The sequence below is a fragment of the Hirundo rustica genome, chromosome 2 (assembly GCF_015227805.2).
Source record: "Hirundo rustica isolate bHirRus1 chromosome 2, bHirRus1.pri.v3, whole genome shotgun sequence".
Taxonomy (NCBI): domain Eukaryota; kingdom Metazoa; phylum Chordata; class Aves; order Passeriformes; family Hirundinidae; genus Hirundo; species Hirundo rustica.
Genome location: NC_053451.1, coordinates 45,247,881 through 45,270,265, shown reverse-complemented (window position 1 = coordinate 45,270,265; position 22,385 = coordinate 45,247,881). Strand labels below are relative to the sequence as shown.

At 41.9% G+C, this 22,385-nt stretch overlaps 1 protein-coding gene across 2 annotated transcripts in view; it reads left to right on the top strand.

Annotated features, from left to right (window-relative positions):
• LATS2 (large tumor suppressor kinase 2) overlaps positions 1-22,385 on the top strand; it is a 48,095-nt gene that overhangs the window by 22,999 nt on the left and 2,711 nt on the right. For both annotated transcript variants that reach the window (XM_040054890.1, XM_040054891.2), the window contains exons 3-7: positions 12,822-12,954; positions 14,855-16,377; positions 19,087-19,669; positions 20,284-20,466; positions 21,613-21,719. In XM_040054890.1, the coding sequence (XP_039910824.1) occupies positions 12,822-12,954; positions 14,855-16,377; positions 19,087-19,669; positions 20,284-20,466; positions 21,613-21,719 (2,529 nt within the window). The remainder of the gene's footprint in view (positions 1-12,821; positions 12,955-14,854; positions 16,378-19,086; positions 19,670-20,283; positions 20,467-21,612; positions 21,720-22,385) is intronic.

The following is a 22,385-nucleotide window of genomic DNA, read 5'->3' as shown; positions in this document are numbered from 1 at the left end:
GTAAAAAGCTGGACCTTAAGATATTTTATCCAGCTGAGGCTTTTTTTTTTTTTCTTTCTCTTTTTTCTTTTTTTGCCTCTAGCACTGGTAGATTTGAGCGTTTTATCTTGCAGTTGCAGAAAGCTGTGGTAACTTTGAGTCATATAAAGCCTTTTGTACAAAAAGATATTTTTGTAGCCTTGAAAATCATTAAATGGCAGTCAGTGCTATATAGCAGTTCTTACTTTTGGAGCTGTAGTTATATATATATTTGATAGAGTTAATGAAACTTAGTCAAGCTACATGGAAACTTCTGGAAAATGTCTAATGAGATCCCTAGTGCTGCAGTGTATATTGCATTACAAGATTGAGCACATTGATTTTAAAATGTTAAAAGCTGAACGAATGCCTTTATACTTTTTTAAATGAGAATTTATGGGGAAAAAAGAAAGACAGCATTACGATTAGTTCATCAAATTCAAAATGCCAATGAATTTTTTTTAAATAGTATTTTATGTAAAAGTTTTGCCTCTTTGTACTCTGAACATTAAATACGGCAAGTTGCCTTGCACAGCACTTGCATTCTGTGTGTGTGTAAGTGTGTCTCTACAGAAAAATATTAGAAATCTTATCTCAAGATAAAACCCAGATGTTTCTTCAGTCACATGAGGTGTGCTGTGTTGCACTGGGAGGCTGAGAGAGAAAGTATCCTATATTTATCTCACAGTAGAGCTGTATTTCTCAAATATATTCTTTATTTTAGGCTCTGCATTACTGCTTGAAGTCAGTTGGGGTCCCATTGTGGTACAAATCCTCAAAGGAGAGAACAGTTCACTGGTAATGCATTCCAGCCAGATATCCTGGAGGTTTTATAAGTTCTTTTAAAGTACTCCGCAAAGAAAAATTAGGGGAGCTGAACTCTTGTAAACTTCTAAAGGCCATATCAGGAATATGCTGGAACCTTATTTGAAAAATTGTTAGTACTTGACCTTAAATATGAATGGGCAGCTTAATTTTGCTGTCTTCACTTGAATTTTCCTTGCCTTGGAGGTTTTAAAACAACGCTTCAGAGTTCTAATGGCTTAAAACTGAGCAAACTGAAATGTTACAAGAAAAAGCAGGTAGAGAAATACCACTCTTTCAGTGTTATGCCACTACAGTGTTACGAAGTAAAAGAAAATTTGTAATGCCTTAAGTAGGTAGTTCAGTAAAAATGACAGAGGCACTGTTAACAGGAATAGGTGCAAAATTCAGTTTGTAGAGTTGATTATGGAGAAATGCAATAAACAATACTAAGGCATTGCAAATTTGCAGCATGCGGTAACTTTGTGGGTAACAGTCGTCTCAGGCAGCACAAAAAAACCTCTTCCAGTCTTTGACACAATTCTTTTCTCTGCTTTGGGGCTTTATTCCTGGACAGTAAACTTCTTAACTCATCTTTGTTGCATCTAAATACCCAGTTTACAAGTTCCTCGTGTCCAATTTGTCTAAGAAATAATTTGTAAAGTCTGTGAATATCTGTGAAAATCCTGTTTTCTACATTATATATATATATATATATATATATATATCTTTTTAGTAGAAGGAAGAGCAGTGGGAATCCCTCATCTTGGTGTCTGTGGCCACTGAAAAGAAATGCTTTGATACACGAATAATGTTATTGTAAATGTAATGCCAGCCAAATGCGTTTTTTGCTAATGCGTGAGCAATAAAATTAGCGAACACATCACTTGCTGCTAATGAAGAGGAATAAGCTCATCATGAAACCTTCATTGAGCTGCTATTCTATCCACCTTGGTTTACTTGCCCTGATAGAGTAAAAAACTGCTGTCTCAAAAAAACCCCAAACAAACAAAAAATCAGAAACAACAACAACAAAAAAAAACATGTGCTAGCAAGAAGGGGTCGTGCTATCATTCTCACAGCTGAGGATGTGAAAAGAAGGTCTAGAGGAGGGCATGGATAGCCTGCTGATCTTGCAGCAAACATGCATATTGCTAAGTGTGAATAGTAATACCACAAAATATCCCACATGAGAGAAAGAACATGAGAAACCCAGTTCCAAGACTAGACTTAAATGACAGCTGGCCTTTGCACAGCAAGGTGCTGCTTTTGCAGGAATTTGCCATCTTAGTGTATTTAGTGATTTAAGGTGCATTGTATCAGGACTAGGTGGGGTTTTGTTTTTCACCTTTGCTATGTTCTATGTGTGTTGAGAGTTTGTGCGACTCCAGTGGAATCAATAAACTCCTGAAGGCAGCTCTCTATGATGCTTTTTTTCACAGGAACTTGTATAGGTTCTTTGCTGGGTGCTGCAGTGTTGTTAAGATCTACAAATTAATACTTATATTGGTATTGATATCACCACTGTTGGCCAAATTTGTGTGTTTCATTAGGCTGAGTCAGACAAGGGCAAAAGTGGAGGAATTAGTCTGGCTGAAGTCTACCCATTCTCTTGGGTGGGAGAACTTTCTGATTGCATTGGTGACATGCACAGCCCCTTTGCTGCTCTGCTAATTACTTCACTGTGCTTTTTGAAGAAGTGATAATAAAACATTTCCTGTTCTTGTCTTTTCAAGCTGAATTCTGTTTTTAAATTGAGTTTCTGGACTCGTTGTTGCTTTCTGGATGTAAGTCATTCCAATCCAGAGGAAAGTTTGGAACCAGATGGCGGCTGGGTTTTTTGAACCAAAAATTTGAAGATTCTTGCCCTGTGCATAACCTCCTCCTAGTTATAAAGGCTGTAACACCTGATATTGTCTGCTCTTAGCTTTTGGCAAACTTTGCTGCTTAGTGCTGCTGCTGAAAGGGTTGTTTGCTTCCCTTTACATCAACTCCACTGCTTTACTGTTAGGATGAAGAAAGTAGGAAACAGGGAGATGGGAGGTGTGGCATTCAATATTTTAATAACGTGAATTAAAATCCAGAGGCTTAGTAAAATACTCTACACTGGCTTGGACTTCTGTGCCATGTAGAAATGATTTGCTTTAGAGTACCAGATAGGTAAATCCTGTTCTTTGAATTATAGTATAGTTGAGTAAGCCTCAGAGTTTGCCCAGTGTTGGGCTTAGTATGAAAAGGGGATGATGTGTGTGACCACACCTGTAGTTATTAAAAAACATGAGCAGAAACTTGGAAGAGGGTTCCAGTGAACATTACAGGAAGATGATAGTGGTCCTTGGTTTGAGACAACTCATGAGCTTACACTTGAATTTGTTTACTAATTGCCCTCTGTTTCCTTTTCCTCAAAAGCTGTTGTAGGATGTTACCTTACCTTTGCAGTACTAAAGATGTGGATGAATAGTGCTGTGCCTTGCATTGTGAGATCAGGAGAAGCTCTTAAGCCACATTGGTTAATGCAAGACATGTGGCTGAAGCACTGTGTGACAGAATACAGGTCACTATGGTGGCTGCCAGACAGAAGTCAGCTGGAGCCAGGCTGAAACTGCTACAGACTATGTCCAGAGGCTGGGAAGTTCCCTGTTTCTGTAACCAAAGTGAGAGGATTTCAGGGAAGTAAAACAGGATCTTTGCAAAGGAGTTATGTACACAGTTGCACATGTGTGCATGTGCATTCAGTCACACATGAAGTGAGCAAAGCTCTCCCGTGCTGCTCCATAATGTAAACCTGCCAGTGCAGTAATTTGTAAATGCTGCTTACAACATGATTTGCCTCACTGTAACGTTTCTGAATTAGCATATAATGTTGCTCCTGCTCCAGTGCTAAGGAAAGATTAGGAGAGATTTGTCCAACTTTCTGTCTGTGGATGGACCCGACATGGGTCATTTGGTTAGACTTGAACTCTAAATAGTTTAAATAGCTCTCCAATGAGCATACTTAAAGAGTAATGAGGAACAGTTAGGGCTGTATATATAATTGTTTGTTCTGTTTTAAATTAGAAATCCTTTTCAAAATAGGATTCTTCTCTTGTGTCTGGGTAGGGCTCAGCACAGTGCAGAATGCTTTGGGGTGTCATCACAGTAGAAAGGATTTTGGTGCAGTTAGGAGATAATTCAAGCACTGTAAATGTACAAGTGCATTCCCCCCCCCATTGTATCATTAATGTGAACCTGACCCCTGTGAATTTGGGGTGAATATAGGACTACCTATATTGGAATGTAGGTAGTCCTTGAGCACTACGTGTGCTCAAAATGGAATGCTGTGTGCTTGCTCCTTACAACTCTCTGGTGATGTGGGATCTAAAGTAATGTGTTTTCCAGAAGGGGAATTTTCTTTACAAGGGGAACTACTACTATTGCTTTTTACTGTTGGCCAAGTATTATTGCTAAACCAGGAGTGTGTGCTCTTTGAAAAGCTGGGGGAGCAAGCAGATGCCTTCAGAAAGGGTCATTGAAGCCTTTGAGGTAGGCAGCAAATCACCACGGATCTTGGATGTTTACAGTATCACTCCCTCTGCCAAATATCTGGGGAAATGAGGCTTGTGCCATCACCTTTTCAGACACAGATGTGCGTTTTGCAAGGCTGGTATGGACAGGGAGAACAGGTTATTTGTCACTGCTCCTCAGGTCTATCTATTAAGTTGCCACCATGATAAAGCTCTCTGCACCCTGCTTCCCTTCCTCTCAAGCCTGTATCCTGGAAGAGAGCAGCTCAGGTCTGTTTTTCCTTCCCAGACTACTCAAAAGAAAGGAAGAAAAGAAAAGTGGTATTTGTGGTGGCTCTTAATTATTTTCACTTAGTTTATTATTGTTCTTAATGTTGTGGTCTGTCTTTCCTTGCCTGTTTGTTCTTTCATGGCACTTGAGCTTGGTGCTGAGTGCAGCTTTGTTTCCTGGAGCAGGACCTCTTCCAGCTTCCATCAGCATTCCCCTTTCCAAAAGACCCCCCTGCTTCGGTCTCCCCCTTTCCAAATCCTTTCCAGAGTGCCCAGTATGCTTCCAGAAATGGTACAATAAATGGATATGTAAATATAATTAAATTACTTGTTTTATCTGACTGGTGACACAAATGAGAGTCTTCTTAATTTTTATATATTGCTTTTAGGGGGCTCACTTGAAATGATATTAATTTAAAGGAAATAATCTCCACAGATGTGCACACATGTTGTAATACCTATATGTGTGTCAGTACATACACACTCTCTGGGACATCAGCAGGAGTTGTCTGATGAAATTTTCTAACTGTATTTGAAAATGGGCATTGCACTACGCGTGTATTTTCTCTTTAAACAGATTGCATCTCTTGAATAGTTCATCAGAGCTTCTTGAAGTGTTTACGTATGCTCTCTTTGTCTGGAGATGCTTTGTTATAAATACTTCCTTCATTTTATAGGCATTTGTTTGGAAATATGTTGAGCAGCCGTACTTGGTATATTTCCAAATGTCTTAATTTTGGGACTTTGATTGGCTTATAGCCTGAAGTTCATATCTCTCCTTTTCAGGGGAAAAGCCATATTTGAACAACTCTTGGAACAGAAGGACTGTAGTGGAAAATGGGAGGTGCTCCCCATAAAGCACCCGTGACCAAACACAGTGTGTCTTGCAATGATCTGTGGTGGGGGAATGGACTATACAGGCTTAGTTAAAAGAACAAATACCAGGGGGAAAAAAAAAAAAAATAGTTCTATGCTGCTAGCTAGTATAAGTTGCATAGTGTTACAAAGTATTTTGATGTAACTGGTAGCTTTTGTGTTATCTGACAAGAAGTTATGTCATATTTCCAGTTGCTGTTCTCAACTCCTTTTTTAATCTCTCTTACCCTTTAGAAGTTGGTGAAGGTGTTATGGTAGCTGTTCTTTATAAGTACCCTTATAAATGCTGCTAAATCTATATAGCACTTTTTTCTTCTCTTGGAAGAGCTTACACAGCTTTGATTAATCATCAACTTAGGGAGAAGCAGCTGGGAAAAAAAACAGTAGAAAAGTCTTTTCTGTGATGCTTGTGAAGGAACTTTGTATTCACTCTAGGCCTTGTAAAATATAAAAACTAAAGTGATGGACTTCAAATATTGTTAGCACTTGTCTGATTCATTTGTTTGATTTTTAACAATCCAGAGTTGTTTTAAATCCCAAAAGATATTAGAAACACTTTTCTTCACCGAAAGATGGGTTTTATATGTGAAAAAAGGAACCAGATGATCTAGTTACTCTTGGTTTATTTTGTCTCATTCCTTCCATAGCAGTAGGAAATATAGCTATGGAAGGAATATAGTTAGACACTGGGAAGAATTTATTCACAGAAAGGGTGATTAAGCTTTGGAGTGGACTGCCCAGGGTGGTGGTGGAGTCACCATCCTAGATGTGGGTCTAGTTGGCGTGGTGATGTTCAGTTAAAAGCTGGATTCGATGATCTTGGCAATCTTTTGCAACTTTAGTGATTCTGTGATTCTGTGGAGTGTGCCATATTCTCTGGCTCTGAGGATTAAGGTAATTTATTTCAGAGTTGGCTTGTGGTGGTCATGATACAAGGTTTTCTGTGTTGGGACTCAGTAGAATTGATACTTTAACCCTCCAACATCTTTTTGCCTAGTGCTCCGACTTGCATATTTTGGTCTGGATTTAATTACCTTACTTATTATTAATAAGTTATCATACTGCCATAAACACAGCAATAACAGGACCTCAGTTGTAGCGAATGCTGTACAAAGAGAGTAATAAATATATCCATGTTTTGTAGGTGACTGGCTAAATAAAGACTAAAAGTGTTGAAAAACAAACAGAATGAGCAGTCGCATAGCAATGACTGTCACATTAGATTTATTTTTATTGGTTTTTCTTCTGATAGGGCATTTACCAGAGCACTGCATCATTTAAAAAATCCTCCCTCTGTTTTTTGCACATACTCCCATTGTTAGTTGTGCAGTTATCCCTTGAAAATGTATATAAAAACTGTCTGGGTAAAATTGTTCCTTACCTGCAATTCCCCATTCCTAATTTACAGTCATGTATTTTTTTTTCATATGTTGATGTGATTTAATTTAGTGAGTCTTACATTCTGTCATGTGTCTATATTCTTCTTCTGTCTGCCCAGTTTTACGTACCACAGTGTGTCTCCTCTGCGTACTTTAACCCCTGGAAGCCTGGTATGAGGAGGGAAAAAAGAGGAAGGAAGCATTCTGACAGGGTGAAGTGGGAATGCACAGTCAGTGCAAAGCAGAGCTGGAGCATCCAGCCAAAAGAATGGATGACTTTCAGAGCTGGAGTGGTAGCAGGATGGAAATAAATTCAGGAGCACAAAAGGTAGAAATGCTGTAAGCAAGGACTAAAAGCCAGGATTAAAGCCCCAATTGACTTTACCAATTGACTTCCACCCCTGTTGGCACATCAGCAAGAATGGCATGTGCAGCTCTCACCAAAATCATGTCCCAATCTGATCTTTCTTGATACGGAGGTGGGCTACTACAGTAATAAAGGGAGCAAAAATCCCACTTAACAAAAGAAAGCAAGTTCAGCCATGGAGGCCAAGATGGGAGAATCTCTTAGGATGAAGAGGGCTTGTGTGTAGGTAACAGCAGAACTGCTGTGAAAAGACAAAATTAAATCAGAGGCAATAAATTGGCACTGCATCATTTAGGCTGAGAGGGAGGTTTATTACTGCCTAAGCAGGATAGCTTTGGAGGAGCTTGAAACAGGAGCAGTGGGGGCAGAAAACCCTTACCTAATCATGAGGTAGATGTCCATTAGTTTCTGAATGGGTCACATGGTTTCAGAATGCGCTAAATAATGCTGCAGCACTCAGTAGGTTTCTGCCTCTGCTAATTTCCTCCTGCTTTTTTGATGCACTAAAACTGAAAAGCACTGATGATACTCAGGATAATATCTTGATTACGTAGCTAGAATATTTTAATCAAGGTTATGGTAGGCATGGGAATTTTTATGCGAAATTCAGTCCCTGATGTTAGCAACCTGAAAACAGGCAAAACAAAGGTAGAGTGCAAAATTGGATGAAATGTCCAACTAGAGAATAATTACAGAGAGAGAATATTGCAAAATAGGTTTCTCTGTTTTGTAGGGCTGCAGCAGTTCTGATAGAGTACATTGTACACATTGTTTCCTGAACCGCTTGAGTTTTGCATGCTTAAAATCATGAATGAAAAATTCTGCAATGGGGGGCTATCACAGAAAGGCTTGTAATCAATGCCGGATCATGTCTTTTGGCATGAGCTTTATTTTTTTCCCTTTTGCAGGGAACCTGTATCTGTTTCCTGCATCTGTCACCCATCCTTCTTAGTGAATGGAAAGCAAGTAATTAATTTTTGTTGTTGTTAGCAATTAGTTACCCTTGCCAAATTTTGGAGGACCTATTGTTTCCTTCAGACACAATGTTCTTGGGAAAAAATCTTACTTATTGTAACCTCTTGTGCAATCTTCACTTGGATGATAAATACATCTTGGCAACGAGGAGCATTCTGAATGAAAAATGTTGCTGGACAACCCTGTAGTACAGCAAGAACGCAAACCTCTGCCAATGCTGGTGGAGTGCAGCCAGGCAGGAGGGTAAAATGGGGAAAGCCTTTCACACTGCCTGCAGAGCACAGAGTGAGATGAAGTCTTTATATGCACACATCCAAATATCTGTTTACCATCAAACAAGGATTTCTCCTGTTGAGCATCTGAGCTCAAAGGTGGCCCTCCTTATAGCAAAATCTTGAAATCTGTTGGAAAGCCGCCATCTACCAGTACAAGACTGGGCACTGTAACAGAGAGCATGTGGACCACGCAGCAGTCGGGTTTAGGTAGTCCACTGCAGGAATTAGCTGGGAAACTCCACCCTCCCCATTTTTCTATTTGAGTCCACAAATTTGGGATCCTGCAGTTTCCTCAGTCTGTTTTGTGGTTCATCGCCTGACTCTGGTTTTCCATTAGATCTGTCCAGAACCATAGCTGACCACTGAAACCTCATTTTAATATTGCAGCTGTTCCATTAATTACAGCGTCTGTAGAGTTAATTGTAAATGCACACTTTTCCCCCTGTAGTTCTTCACCTTTACTTTTTCTGGTTGATTTTTTCGTCAATACTTACTGATGTCTGGAAGCAAAAAGGTGCATAAAAGCCCTGTGCTGAGAGATGTTTGAATCCTCCAAAGGGAATACAGAGAACGAGTTGGGGCTGGGAGCGCTCTGTTCTCTTGCGGTTTCTGTGCACACTGCCAGTGGCTGGTGTTTCTCCGTGGGCCTGGCAGCTGCTGTGGGGCAGCAGAGCACAGCCAGCAGCCAAGTTTCTCAACCCATACTGCGGCTGACAGCGCTTGGCCTCGTGAAAAGGAAACAATCTGAAGCAGAGGGCCTGATGCAGTGTACCTTGCAGTTAATGGAAATCTTTGTTGACCTCAGTGGGAGCTGGATTTGATCCTGTGCCTGCTTGAGTGTTTTGGCATTGGCTACAGCTCCAAGTGGCCTTTTTTCCCCTGGCTCATTTCTGGTTCCTTTTTTCCCCTTCTCTTTCTAAAGTGTACTTACCTTTGAGTGGTGTAAAATCAAGGCAGCTCCATCTGTGTCACTGTAGCTGGGCACTTTTAGCCTCGCCCAGTGTCTGTCCTTATTTCCTCAGCCTTTCTACTGTCTGTCTATGGATTTGCAAGATTTTGGCATTGATTTCCCTCCTTTTTGAGCCATTCTGCTGCTCCTCACAAACACCCTCCATCTCACTTGAGCCTCTGCTCTCCGAGTGTAATTGTTTAATCCATCTTCTGCCCTTCTTCCTTAGCTTCAGAACAGTCCTTGTATTGATTTCTGACAAACGCAGCCTGGCCCCAGCTCCCCAGGGAGCCAACTTCCCCTTCAGCAGGCTCCTGGAGGCCAGCCCTTTGCTGCCTCATGCCAGCCATGCTCCCTCGCTCCCACAGGCAGAGCTCATCCCTGTGTTGCCCATAGGAAGGAGAAGGCCACCGTGCCTCAAGAGCCAGGAGCCAGCAGCCACCTCGGGCAGAGCACACTCTGTGATTCTCAGCCACACGTCAGCATGTCTTCTGTCCCTAAGAAAAACCCGCTGGAAGTAATGGAACTCTTTTCGGGTGACTGCCAGAGAGAAGAGAGCTGTGGGCATGGACAGTGGCAGTGGGAATAATGATGCAGAGGGGGACAAAGGCCAGCTGCAACACTGCTGGAGCTTCTTGTTGCCCTCCACTCTCCTTGAGTATCACATGCCCCCAGAAGGAATTGTCTCTAAGAGTGGAGAATTGTGATTATTTGTGATCTGCCTCTGAGAAAAACCTTTTTCCTTTCGCGTGTGGATTTTTGTAATTTTTTTTTTCCTTTTGGTCCATTTGCTTGGAGATGATGTGAGGGTTTTGTGCATTAGTATCAGAAACTGGGGATGTTGGTATCTCAGGAGTTACAGGGTTAAGGGCCTGAGCTCTGGGATGCTGTACAGGAGAATAACAAGTGTTCTTTTGAACCACAAAAAAACTTAACTTCATTTTTTCCAGCAGAAATGTAAATGCTGAGCAAACAGGGTGTGTAATGAGGAAACCCTTTGGAAGGTGGGAGCTGACCTAATGAAAGATGAGAAGTGGGGAGCTGGAGCACAGGGCTGCGTTGCACTGGATGCTTACAGGGGTGACATTGCCACTGACACAAATGCTGTCACCAAGCTCTTGCTAGCCTCTTAGGTTATCCAGCTGGGCACAGTGGAATGTGTTGTGTCTGTTCCCTCTGAAGGAACATTATTCCCACTGAAGTTTAAATATGAATCCCCTGAACTGTGCTGAAGGTATAGAACATGCAGCTTCAGGAAGGCCAGTGTCGTTTTCACTCTGCTTTTCAGACACAGGCAATAGCAAACGAGGAGAAGGTTACAGGATGCTTTCACAGATGATATCACTATGCTGGTGATAAAAATTTCTCCTATTTTAGCCCCTTTGAATTGTATACAGCCAGCACAGATCAGAGAGGAAGAAATGGACCATGTGGACTGTTTTATTAATCATTAATACAATTGCTACCCAGCATCCAAACCAGCCCGAATATGCTTACAGAGAATATTTAATTTAGGAAATGAAGACTTATGACCTAAGGCTAGATCCAGATGCTGTAAATGGGACAGAGTATGTTAGCAGCTCTGTGGAACAGGGCTGTAAAGCCCAGAGTCCCTGGATGATGAGAATGGTGAGCACTAGGATGTGAATTCGCTAATACTTTAGAAACATATCCACAAGAAGAAAAAAAGAAAGAGGAAGAAACATTGTGGGAAATTCTTTCCTTCATGCATAATATTTTTCCGTTGATTTAAAACTGCTCTTAGTAATGTGTTGATGCCAGTGAAGTATTTCAGCTATAGGAAATGTAAAACCATCTACTGCCTTTCTATGAATTATGAGTCATAAATTGTACGAAAAATATTCAGCTTGCTATAGCTATTCCACGAGCAGAACCTCTGACTAATGAAGAAACTGGGGGAGTAGGACGGGTCTGAGCTAAGCAAAACAAGATGCCAAGTGCCAGCATGTGGCTCTGTGCTAAGTGTGAATTGGTGTCATCTGAGATGGGCCTCCCTCGCTAAGTAAACCATTAGCGGGTGTCTGACGTGCGCTTGCCGTGCAGTGCAGCAAAGCTGCCCTTTGCTCCGCCTGGAGCTCCCGACTGCCAGCCAGCGTCCAGAGCTGACCCACGGGAGAACCGTGCACCAGTGCCAACCCAGCTGCCACAGCTGCAAGCAGGCAGCCAGGCCAAGGAGGCACAACATCCTTCTGATTCAGAGCTCGGTGGGCAGGTTGTGATGACAGAATTCCCCTAAAAATAGCGGTAAAGTGGCAAGAGAATAGGATACTGACATTTGCGGGCAAATCCTTGGTGGTGGCATTAATTTCATTCCGCTTCAGCTATCTAGGAGCTGGGAGTTCAATTCAAGTTCGTTTTCTAGTCATGTGTAACTAAGGTTTATCTCCTCATATCTATTTTATGAATTACCTTTTGGAGGTGCTTATAGAAAGGTCCTCAGCAACTACTTTTGAGTAGGTATCCAACTTTTTGTTGGGTGAAGTTCTGTGAGTTAAATTCAACATTAAAGCTCTGTGTTTTGGTTTCTCCATCATTTCAGAAAAGACCACGCAGCCTCATGAGGAATTTTGTGAATTTTGCTTTGCAACCATGCGGTGCTAGTCATTGAAAGGTGTTTTATTAAAAACACCTGAGCTATAAGTAAAACTATAAACAAACTTCAAGGAGCTGTAGAGTAGGGGTTGCAAACCATGGTTGTGTCTGGAGTTTAGCTGGATCATTGATATTTGGCCCAGTTTTAGTTTTCAGGCTGTGTGTCTGGCACCGATGTTAATTTCTCAGTGATGGACACGTGCCCAATAACATACAGCTAAAAAGACTGACAATATAGCTTTCAGTTTGGGATGCCCAGTCATTTTCCAAACAAACAGTGGATGTATTGGATAGTGGATGTATTCAGCTGTACTGAAGACAGTATTTTCTTCCCTACTGACTCTAGTGAGCAGAAATCAACCCCTGTCTAATTAGTTTCTTTGTGGTATTTGTGAAAGGATAAAGTTTTCACTGTATTCAGATATGACTAAGAGACATGCTCTCAAATACTAACAGCTAAATTTTTTTCTCATTCCATCCAGTGTAAAACTATGCTGCCTTTTCTATACCTGATTCAAAAATTGTTTTAAGGGCTCTTGAAGTACAGATTTTAATTCAAGGCTTCTTTTATTGTCAGATTCTGGGTAGGTTATATGTTTTATTTTCTTAAAATTTTTGAGTTGTGTAAGGCATGCAAATACTTTCAAAATACGAGTCCATTTGGCTTCAGGCAGCTGTGATCTGGTGTTTAAAATGTTCCTGTTAATGTAAGAACACTGACTGCTTTCCAGCTTGCAGTCCAGTGCTTGGGTTTTTTCACAACATGATTCAATTCTTGTTTGCTTCGTACAGGAGATGGCTGTCCGAGCACTGAAGCAGACAGGGAGCAGAAGTATTGAGGCAGCCCTGGAGTACATCAGTAAGATGAGCTACTTGGATCCTAGAAATGAACAGATAGTACGTGTAATTAAGCAAACCTCACCAGGTGAGCATGATTTTTTTTTTCTTTATTTGTGTTCTTCTTTCTTGCAAAAAGCTAGTTTTTAAAGTAGGGTCATCACTGGGGAGAAGTGTTGGACAGCAGTGTTCCGTAGCAGTCTCGTGGGAGACAGTGAAGTGAACCTGGCCTTGCAAGGCCAGATGGGCTGGAACATCAATACAGCTCACCTGCTTCCAAAGAATTGTCTCTGTACACATTCATAGTCCACCTTCTTAAACAGAAATCTGTTGTTCAAATCCAAATATTCCCACACTGGACTGGAACAGACTTACTGGTATACACATCTAGGAGGTGGACATCATATCTCTCTTGACATCAAGATCATTTGCACAGCTGAATTGTGTGTCCCAAAGGACAGTTATTGCTGCTACTTTGTTTTGTGGCCTGTGATACGGGAAAGCAAAGTCAGCTTGCCCCCAAGGCTCAGCATGAATCCTGCTGGCAGAGATGACAAACGGGTCTTATGGTTGCCTGCCACTTCCAGGCCAGGGTAGCCACTTCTTAGGATGCTTGGGATTGCCACAGCCTCATCAGTGCATCCCGCTTAGTCCCAGGAGATGAGCTGTCAGGGGTGTCTTTGTAAGAAGAGCCTCAGTAATGCTGGCCTTGTGTTATCACAGGAGAAAGAGCTGCCAATTGCAGATTTCACTCTAAAGATCTCTGGTTATTTGTCCAACCTGATTCCATTTCAAAACACTGCATTCTTTATGAAGGCGTCATTCAGTGTGGTGCACACCCTCAGAGTGCAGAGAGTGTGTGTAGACCTGTCTTAATACCGTGCATGTCCCTGTGTGTCTGTAGGCAGCAGGGCTTGTGTGTCAAGGTGAGGAGTCAGTAGCTGGGCTCAGGTGTGCTGCATGTGGCCCAGCTGGGACATGCTGTACTGCAGAAAGCTTGTAATCCACTGTTCAAGCCTGTTAGTTCAGTATGACTATTCTTACAGGCTTTGTGAAGTCGGGATTTTAAAAGGAAATGATTTAGGCATAAATGAGCCAAGTCCTGTGATTTGTGAGAGCTAAAGAACCAGAAGGGGAATAAAAACATAACAACAGCACAGAGCCTCCCCTTGTCTTTTTAGCATAGCCAGTGCTCTATACACCTGCAATTTGTCCTCAGATCAAAGAACTGATGAAAAGTGCTGTTAGCACTTCTACTGTAGGAATGCTGCTATCTTGTCTCTGCACATTCTTCAAGCTAAGATTAATATGTTGACACCCTGAAAGATTTTCCTTCCCAGCAGATGGAAAATGAGTAATATGAGGGGGTACTCTGTGTCCACCGCATTGGAAAGAATACAGGACAAACTGTATGATGACTTTGTTTAAATGATGAAGGAAAGGGGGATTTTTGAGAATGATGGAAGAGAGAGATGTAAACAGAAAACCAGTGTGAGCAGGTGGCTCACTGTGCAGAAGGTGGACTATGTGATGGCCTAGTAGTTTATAGCAATGTTGACTTTAAGTTGTGTAGAAAGTCCTTCCAGGAGCCTTTTTCTTCCCATTGTTGTACTTGACACTCTGCTGTGTAGCTTCGTCCTGTCTGAGAGCAGTGTCTGCTAATACTGGTCCAGCTTTAAGAAACAGGCTGTAGAGCAGTCTGATGTGTTCATAGTTAGGGAATTTGTGCTTCTATTTTCATGATTTGATAGGATGATTCCTGGCATGAGCATTATTGTGAACCAGTAGCTCGTTATCAGTGGGAATACTTGGCACCTATGACTTTAAATGTTCAAAGTGCTTCATTTAAATTTTGAAAGGTGTTTTTTAGCACAGACTCCCTGAGCAATGTGCATGTGTGTGTACGTATGTATAGATGCATGAGAAATACAAAGTAATTGATTCACCTGAATTGTTTCCTAACATTCTCCTGTGTTCTTTTTATAAAGGAAAGGGTATTGTGCCAAATAATGTAACCCGCAGGCCAAGCTTTGAAGGATCAAATGAATCTTTCCCGTCCTACCATCAGATGAGTAATGCAGCCTATGAAGGGACAGGCTTTGGAGCAGAAGGTGCAAATATGCTTACTGAGGTTCCAAGGCCGTACATGGACTATTTAATCTCTACTTCTCAGTCTTCAGCTATGACTGTTCCTGTACAGCGACCCTCTGGAGTAGGCACTCACAGCACATCAACGAGCCATCAGCAGAAAGCATACCCTGCAAATATGGAGTCCTCTGTGATTAATTATCCGGTGGCTAATCACAGCAGTCAGGCCTTGCAGTTGCAGGCGTCCCATGGCTACAGCAGGCAGCACATGATGGTGCAGGGGGAACCTCTGGGATATGGTGTTCAGCGGAGTCCATCCTTCCAAAACAAGATGCAGCAGGAGGGGGGCTATGCCAATCTCCCAAATAAAGGGGCAGTTGTTCAGAACAATACTGGTCATGCATTTCAGCAGGCACCAGCAAGCCTGTATATCTCACATTCTCATCACAAACAGACAAGTCCTTCTTCTCATCAAATGCATGTGATATCCAGAGGTCCAGCCTTTGCTAATGATTTTTCAGACAGTCCGCCGCAAAACCTATTAACTCCGTCTAGAAATAGCCTAAACATGGACCTCTATGACATGAATAATCCTCAAGTTCAGCAGTGGCAGGCAGCAACACCATCACGCAGAGATTCTTTACAAAACCCAGGAATAGAAACATCTCCACGGCAACATGTATCCTTCAGACCCGATGCCACTGTGCCGAGCAGAACAAACTCCTTCAACAACCACCAGCAACAGCCACAAGTGACAGTGTCTATGAGACAGGTTCCTCCAGGAAAACCCGATCCTTCCATTACGTCTCCAAACACGATCACGGCAGTCACATCTGCTCATATCCTCCAGCCAGTGAAGAGCATGCGAGTGATGAGACCAGAGCCTCAGACTGCGGTGGGACCTTCCCATCCTGGGTGGTTGCCTGCACAGGCACCGGCTGTGGATGGCTTGGAGATCATGGAGCAGCACGTGCCACCGCCCGGAGCAGCTAATGCCTATCAGCTAGATGTGGATTACGGTAACCAGGAGCTGCGGTGTCCACCCCCACCCTATCCCAAGCATTTGTTACTCCCTGGCACCTCGGAGCAGTTTGATATCAACTGCTTGTGCATGGGCGTGGAGCAGACTCTGCGTGTGGTCCCCAGTTCAACAAGCAACAAGGCTGAGGAGAGCAGTGAGCGAAATGATAAAAGCAGCAAGAACACTAAAGCTGAAAAGCCAAGCAAAGATAAAAAGCAGATTCAGACGTCTCCGGTGCCTGTGCGAAAAAATGGCAAAGATGAGGAAAAGCGAGAATCCCGAATAAAGAGCTACTCACCTTTTGCCTTCAAGTTCTACATGGAGCAACACGTAGAGAACGTCATAAAGACCTACCAGCAGAAAATTAACAGAAGGTTACAACTGGAACAAGAAATGGCAAAAGTAATTCTTGTTTTGTTATATTAGCATCTAATAGGGTCAAAATGATTATTACTATTTTTAATTTGTAAAAAAAAATTGCAAAGGCAGAATCCACTGAAGTATCAGACACCTCCCTATACCAGACTGTATCCACTTAGAAGTGGGGATGCAGGTCTGGGAGGCTGTTTGAAAAGCCCGAGATGTGAAATGGTATTTCTTTATACCAGAAAAGTAAAATGAAGCAACCCCCCCCATATTATAGGTAAGAACTTAGAAGGCAGGCTTGAGGCTGAGATAGTTCTGGCAATACTTGGCAGCTCTTACAAAACTCTTTGCTCTAGTTCTTCCTTGCTGTTGCATGTTTGCTCTCATTGACTAAAGCCATGGTTCAGCTTGGCAGTCACTATGCCATATTTTCAGATGACTGTGTAATATGTGACTGAAAGTTGTCTGTTGAACACATGGAAGTAATAATGCTGTGCAAGTAACCATACTGGACCATCTTGAACTGATTTGGGGACCGTTGCCAGAACTTGTTCTAGAGGCAGGTCTCAGGGAGATGAATTTTGGGTGATAGAACTTCTTTCATGCCTAGCTGTAGCTCTTGAACCTAAGCTGACTCTCTGATAGTGGTGCTTAAAACAAAGCTGGCCAAGCTCTGATGGTTGGTCTGGCAGTTGTGTTTTTAATTTTTACTTGTGGAAGAGGGTTTTTTTCCTTCCTAAGCATGACTGGAATATGACTAGTCTACTTCTGCACAGAAGGATAAGCTCTAGGGAAAGCTGTTATTAACACATAATGGGTAATAATTAACTACCCAATCCTCTCTTAGCACAGTCAGTTTCCAGAGTCAATTGAATCGACACTCACATTGCAGCAGAAGACTCAGGAGCTTGTTTGTTGTGGTTACAAATAAAAGAATATTCTTGGAAAATCTCTTGAAATGTTAGCGTTTTACTGGCAGTTAATAGTTTGTCTTCACTGCAAGAACAGGTTGTATTGTGTTGCTTGAGTTTAGTGAATATTTTCCTGAGACTGAGATAGGGAATGATCTCTAGAGAGGTATAACAGCATCTAGTTGTGCTAGTTCTCTTCTGACTCTTCAGCTTTCCCTCATTCAGAGATAATTCAGGTATAAACAAAAACAAAGCCTTCCCGTAGAAACATTTTCACTGACTGAAAATACACATGCAGGAGATTTTTGGCTGTCTTAATATTGCATTATTCTAGAATTAGCAAGAACAGAGCACACTCATTATTTTACCCTAAAAAAAAAAAAAAAATCCTTTATTATGGATTGATGTCGTTATTTTTCATTTCAGAAGCAGTATTCCTTGTTTTGATTTGTCTGTTTCCTTCAGTCTGAAACTTCATCCTACCTGTTCTGTGAACTTCCCCTATCCTTTATTCATGCAGATTTAATTTTTTTAACATGAGGATCTCATTGCATAGTCTGGCTGCCCACATTCATCTTTAGATACCTAGACTACAGATGTGAAATGAAATCAGCCTAAGCAGCAGCCCTGTGGGTGTATGCTTAGGCTGATTTAATTTTACATCTGTGGGTGTCTAGCCTGCTAATCAGGAGGCTGCTTCAGCCCTCTCCACCCTCCCAATGGCCCCTTCTCACCAGGCACTGATCTTTTTCTCAAAAGTAGTTCAGTTGATTCCAATTAATTCAGGATTTTGGAACTGGGGTGTGCAGAAAGAAAAGAGCATGATGCTGGAAGAGTGCTGTCAGAGGAGCCTGGGGATCGGCCTAAGGGTTTCTGCTGGTGGAGGCCACCAGTGGCTCTCAGCAGAGGGCCAGACCCTGAAGTTGGCAGAGTTGGCTCTCTGCAGGCTCTGTCTTGAAAGGTGGGGAAAATCTGGTTGGATCCTGCTGCTTCTCTCTTTATCAGGAGGTTTCTCCCCACAGCCCTGTGAAATGTTACTTGCAGTTACTGGGAGGCTCTCTGGGGACAGGAGGTGGACAAGCCAGCTGTTCTAGAGCTTGGGTGCAGAGGGAAACTACTGCATTTAGGAGGGAAATAGCACCAGGGTTTGGGCTGCAGTGGCTAAGGAGAGACCAGACCTGAGGACTTTATGTACATAATTTGGGAGGGGAAAAAGAAGTTTATAGAACAGATGCTCAGGAGATCTAAAAATCTTGAGAGTGGAGGCTGTATATGGCAGAGGAATAAAAACAATTTCTAAAGGTTCCAAGGCGCTTGGGAATGTGTAGGTCAAAACCAGCTTTTTAATTACAACACAAAACCAAACAAACAGCGCCCAAGGCAGGAACTGTTAATGTGAGTTGCACTGGGGAGCTGTTCATGAGCAAAGCGAACTGCTGCACGTGGGTTTAAGTTTCAGTTTAAATTAAGATGGGCTTAAGTGCACATACATAAAGTGGAGTGCAGTGGTAAAGTGCGCATTTGAAAGGTGTAAACCAAATCCCATGGTGAGGTTATGTTATATTCCCCTCTGACAATATTGCCCCATGCTTACTTGTTCAGCCAAAAGAGACAGGCATATTGCAAATTCAGGCAACAAGTTTGGGCACAGTGAGTTTGCCCTTTTCTCAGAAATACCTCAAGTGACAGACAAGAGAGTATATCCCTCATGAATACGTATTTTCTGGTTCTTGGTTAATTTTTCTGAGAAATGTGTTTTGGGAATGCTCATTTATTTTTCTCTTGCTATGAATATAACAGTACTAGCTCTTGTGGTTTGCTTTCCTTTGTAAAGGCAGGCCTCTGTGAAGCAGAACAGGAACAAATGAGGAAAATTCTCTACCAGAAGGAGTCCAACTACAACAGACTTAAAAGGGCCAAAATGGATAAATCTATGTTTGTGAAAATCAAGACTCTGGGTATTGGTGCCTTTGGAGAAGTATGCCTGGCCTGCAAAGTGGACACCCATGCCCTGTATGCCATGAAGACTCTGCGAAAGAAAGATGTGCTGAACCGGAATCAGGTGGCTCACGTCAAAGCAGAGAGGGACATACTTGCTGAGGCAGACAATGAGTGGGTGGTTAAACTCTATTATTCCTTCCAAGATAAAGACAATTTGTACTTTGTGATGGACTACATCCCTGGTGGGGATATGATGAGCCTGCTGATTCGGATGGAGGTCTTCCCAGAGCGTCTGGCTAGATTTTATATTGCAGAGCTCACGTTGGCCATAGAAAGTGTGCACAAAATGGGATTTATTCATCGAGACATCAAGCCTGACAACATTCTGATAGACCTCGATGGGCATATCAAACTGACTGACTTTGGACTGTGTACTGGATTCAGGTGGACTCACAATTCAAAATACTATCAGAAAGGTAATATTTTTACCCTTTTTCTAGGATGGTATTGTGTTATTTGTTTTGAAACAAGGACCTACTTCTTGGCAGAAACACCAGATCAGGAAACTGGACAAAGAGTCAACTGCAATATAATGTCTGTCTCTCTCTGACTCACTCAATTAGCTTGTTTCCAATCCTTTTGCGTCCAGTACTGTTCAAGACCCTGTCAGTAATGTGTCCACTGCAGCAGCAGCAGTTTATACTTGTTTTCAGTTTATACTTGTTTGGAGGGTCTCTTTTGGTGAAGAAATAATTTAATCACAGATTTGGGGTAGGCCATGTGCCTCCTGCATGTGCTATTGAGTACTGGTGTCTGTTGGCAAAAAGGTCATAAACAATTGCTGTAGTTAACTTAAGTATATTCCATAGTTCTCTGTCCTCCATATGGAACTATACTTCCTTGTATAGTGAGACAGAGACATTTTGTATGGAAAACCAGTTGTGAATGGGAGGGCATAAAAAAATACCTTGGGTTTAAAATTTAAACGCTGTTCTTCACTGAGAGCAGGAGATGGCTCTGGGTAAATACATCTCTCTGTGTGTGTCAAGTTTTATGACCATGAATGTGAACTTTCTCTCCCATTTGAAAGGGAGCCATATCAGACAAGACAGCATGGAGCCCAGTGATCTTTGGGATGATGTGTCCAACTGTCGATGTGGAGATAGGCTGAAGACATTGGAACAAAGAGCTAAGAAGCAGCACCAGAGGTGTCTGGCCCATTCATTGGTTGGAACCCCAAATTACATTGCTCCTGAAGTCCTGCTTCGTAAAGGTAGGTAAACCTCTATTTTTCTCCTGTTTCACTTTTTTTTTCCCCTTGAATAAGCTTGCTGAAGGCCACAAACACTTAGCTCAGATTAAGGAGAACTCCTCATGCTCCAGTGTTTAGCATCACTTTACTGACACTGGAGGTGGCCATACTTTGTGTGTGTAATGTCCACACTCTGAGGCCTTTGAGTGAGGCTGCTAATAAATGTGTTGGATAATTTTAACAGTAATATTTTTCAAGTATAAAGCATATTATCTGTGCTCATGGAGTACAACTCCAACCCCTATCAAGTTTACACAGACCAGTGGGTAGCCAGCTGATAGTTCTGGATCACAGATTCAGATAGGCCACTTAAGTATGGACGATGTAAACTTGTGGAAATATGTCCTCCACATTCCCAGCTGGAACCAGTGGAATCCAACAGAAAGTTTTCCAAAATTTACTCTAGATACCCTGCATTCAAAAGCTTAGCTTGAGGAATTTGAACAGTACTTGATGACTATCCCTGCAGAGCTGACGTGGTCGCTGTAGTAAGGAGATCAGGTGTTCAGAGTTATTGGCAAGCCTAATCTTCTCTAACAGAGATTTCACATTGCATCATACATCATCTGATGACACAAATTCCATTGAAATCAGTGTTTAAATTTTTTTTTTTTTCAGATCTTAAACATACACCTTATTGTTCTTGTCACAGTAATTAAGTGATTGAAGTTGTTTCTTTGCTTGAAACTTGCTCAGAAAGTTGTCTGTGGCTTTCTTCTGTCTGTAGAGCCAGGCTGTGTCTTTCAGCAGCTTTTTGAAGTTGTGGACTCACCTCCACTGAAACTAGAGTGGACATCAGTTGCTAAACATTTTTGTTATTCTTTGAGGTCCAGTTTGTGCTGCATAGCTATGGGACTGGGCACAAAAAAATCCTTCTTACTAATGACAGTTTCATGACTCAGTTTTGTTGAGAATTTATTCAGAAAGGTTCAAGGACAACAGGATTACATCTTTACTAACAGCAGGAGAATTTAGGTCAGCAAGCAGAAGTCACAAACCTTTTGTCTGGCAGAAATTTGTTCTGTATGTTTTAATACTTAATTACAAGTAGCTCTTTAACACATTCTCCTTGGTTACTGGAGGTCAACCCTTTGACTTTCCTTTCAGGATACACTCAGCTCTGTGACTGGTGGAGTGTTGGTGTGATTCTCTTTGAGATGTTAGTGGGACAGCCTCCTTTCCTGGCTCCGACACCCACAGAAACCCAGCTGAAGGTAAGCTGAAGCAAAGTTCTGGTCTGTGGTAGCAAAATTTTAACCCTTCCCTTCTCTATGTACAGATCTATTCCTCTTTCTTTTGCTAGAGAAAGGCGTAATGGTTAAACAAGCATGATTTTAAATAGTTCTGTGCAGGCACAAATCCTTTGCCAGTAAATGAAGACAGTGAATATCAGACTAGAACTGACTTGCCCAGCTGCAGAGATAGATGTTACGTTTATCAGTCTTCTCAGAAGAGTTGTGATTCCTCAAGCACAAGTTCATCCATTTAAATTCCTTAGGGTGCCTATTAGTACCTGATATGCCAGTGACAATTGTAGTTGGCAATATAAGTGTTGCAAAGTTGAGCAGGATAGTTCTCTATTAGAAAGGATCCATCTCTTGACCACTTTTCCTAGTTTACATTTTGGAGACAAAGAGAAGTAATTCCTTGAAGTCATTCCACAAAATCACGTGAGCATGGTCTCAAATCTGACTATGGGAGCATTCATGAAGGAATTTGCCTTTTTAAAAAATGGAATTGTTCATTTTGTCTGCTAGCCAGCAATGTTTTTCTGGTTCATTAGAGTAATTACTAACAGGTAATGCAATCTAGTAATTGGGTTCTTGAAACTGTGAACCATGCAGGCTGTGAGGTGACTCGTTACATGTGCACTCCTGTAC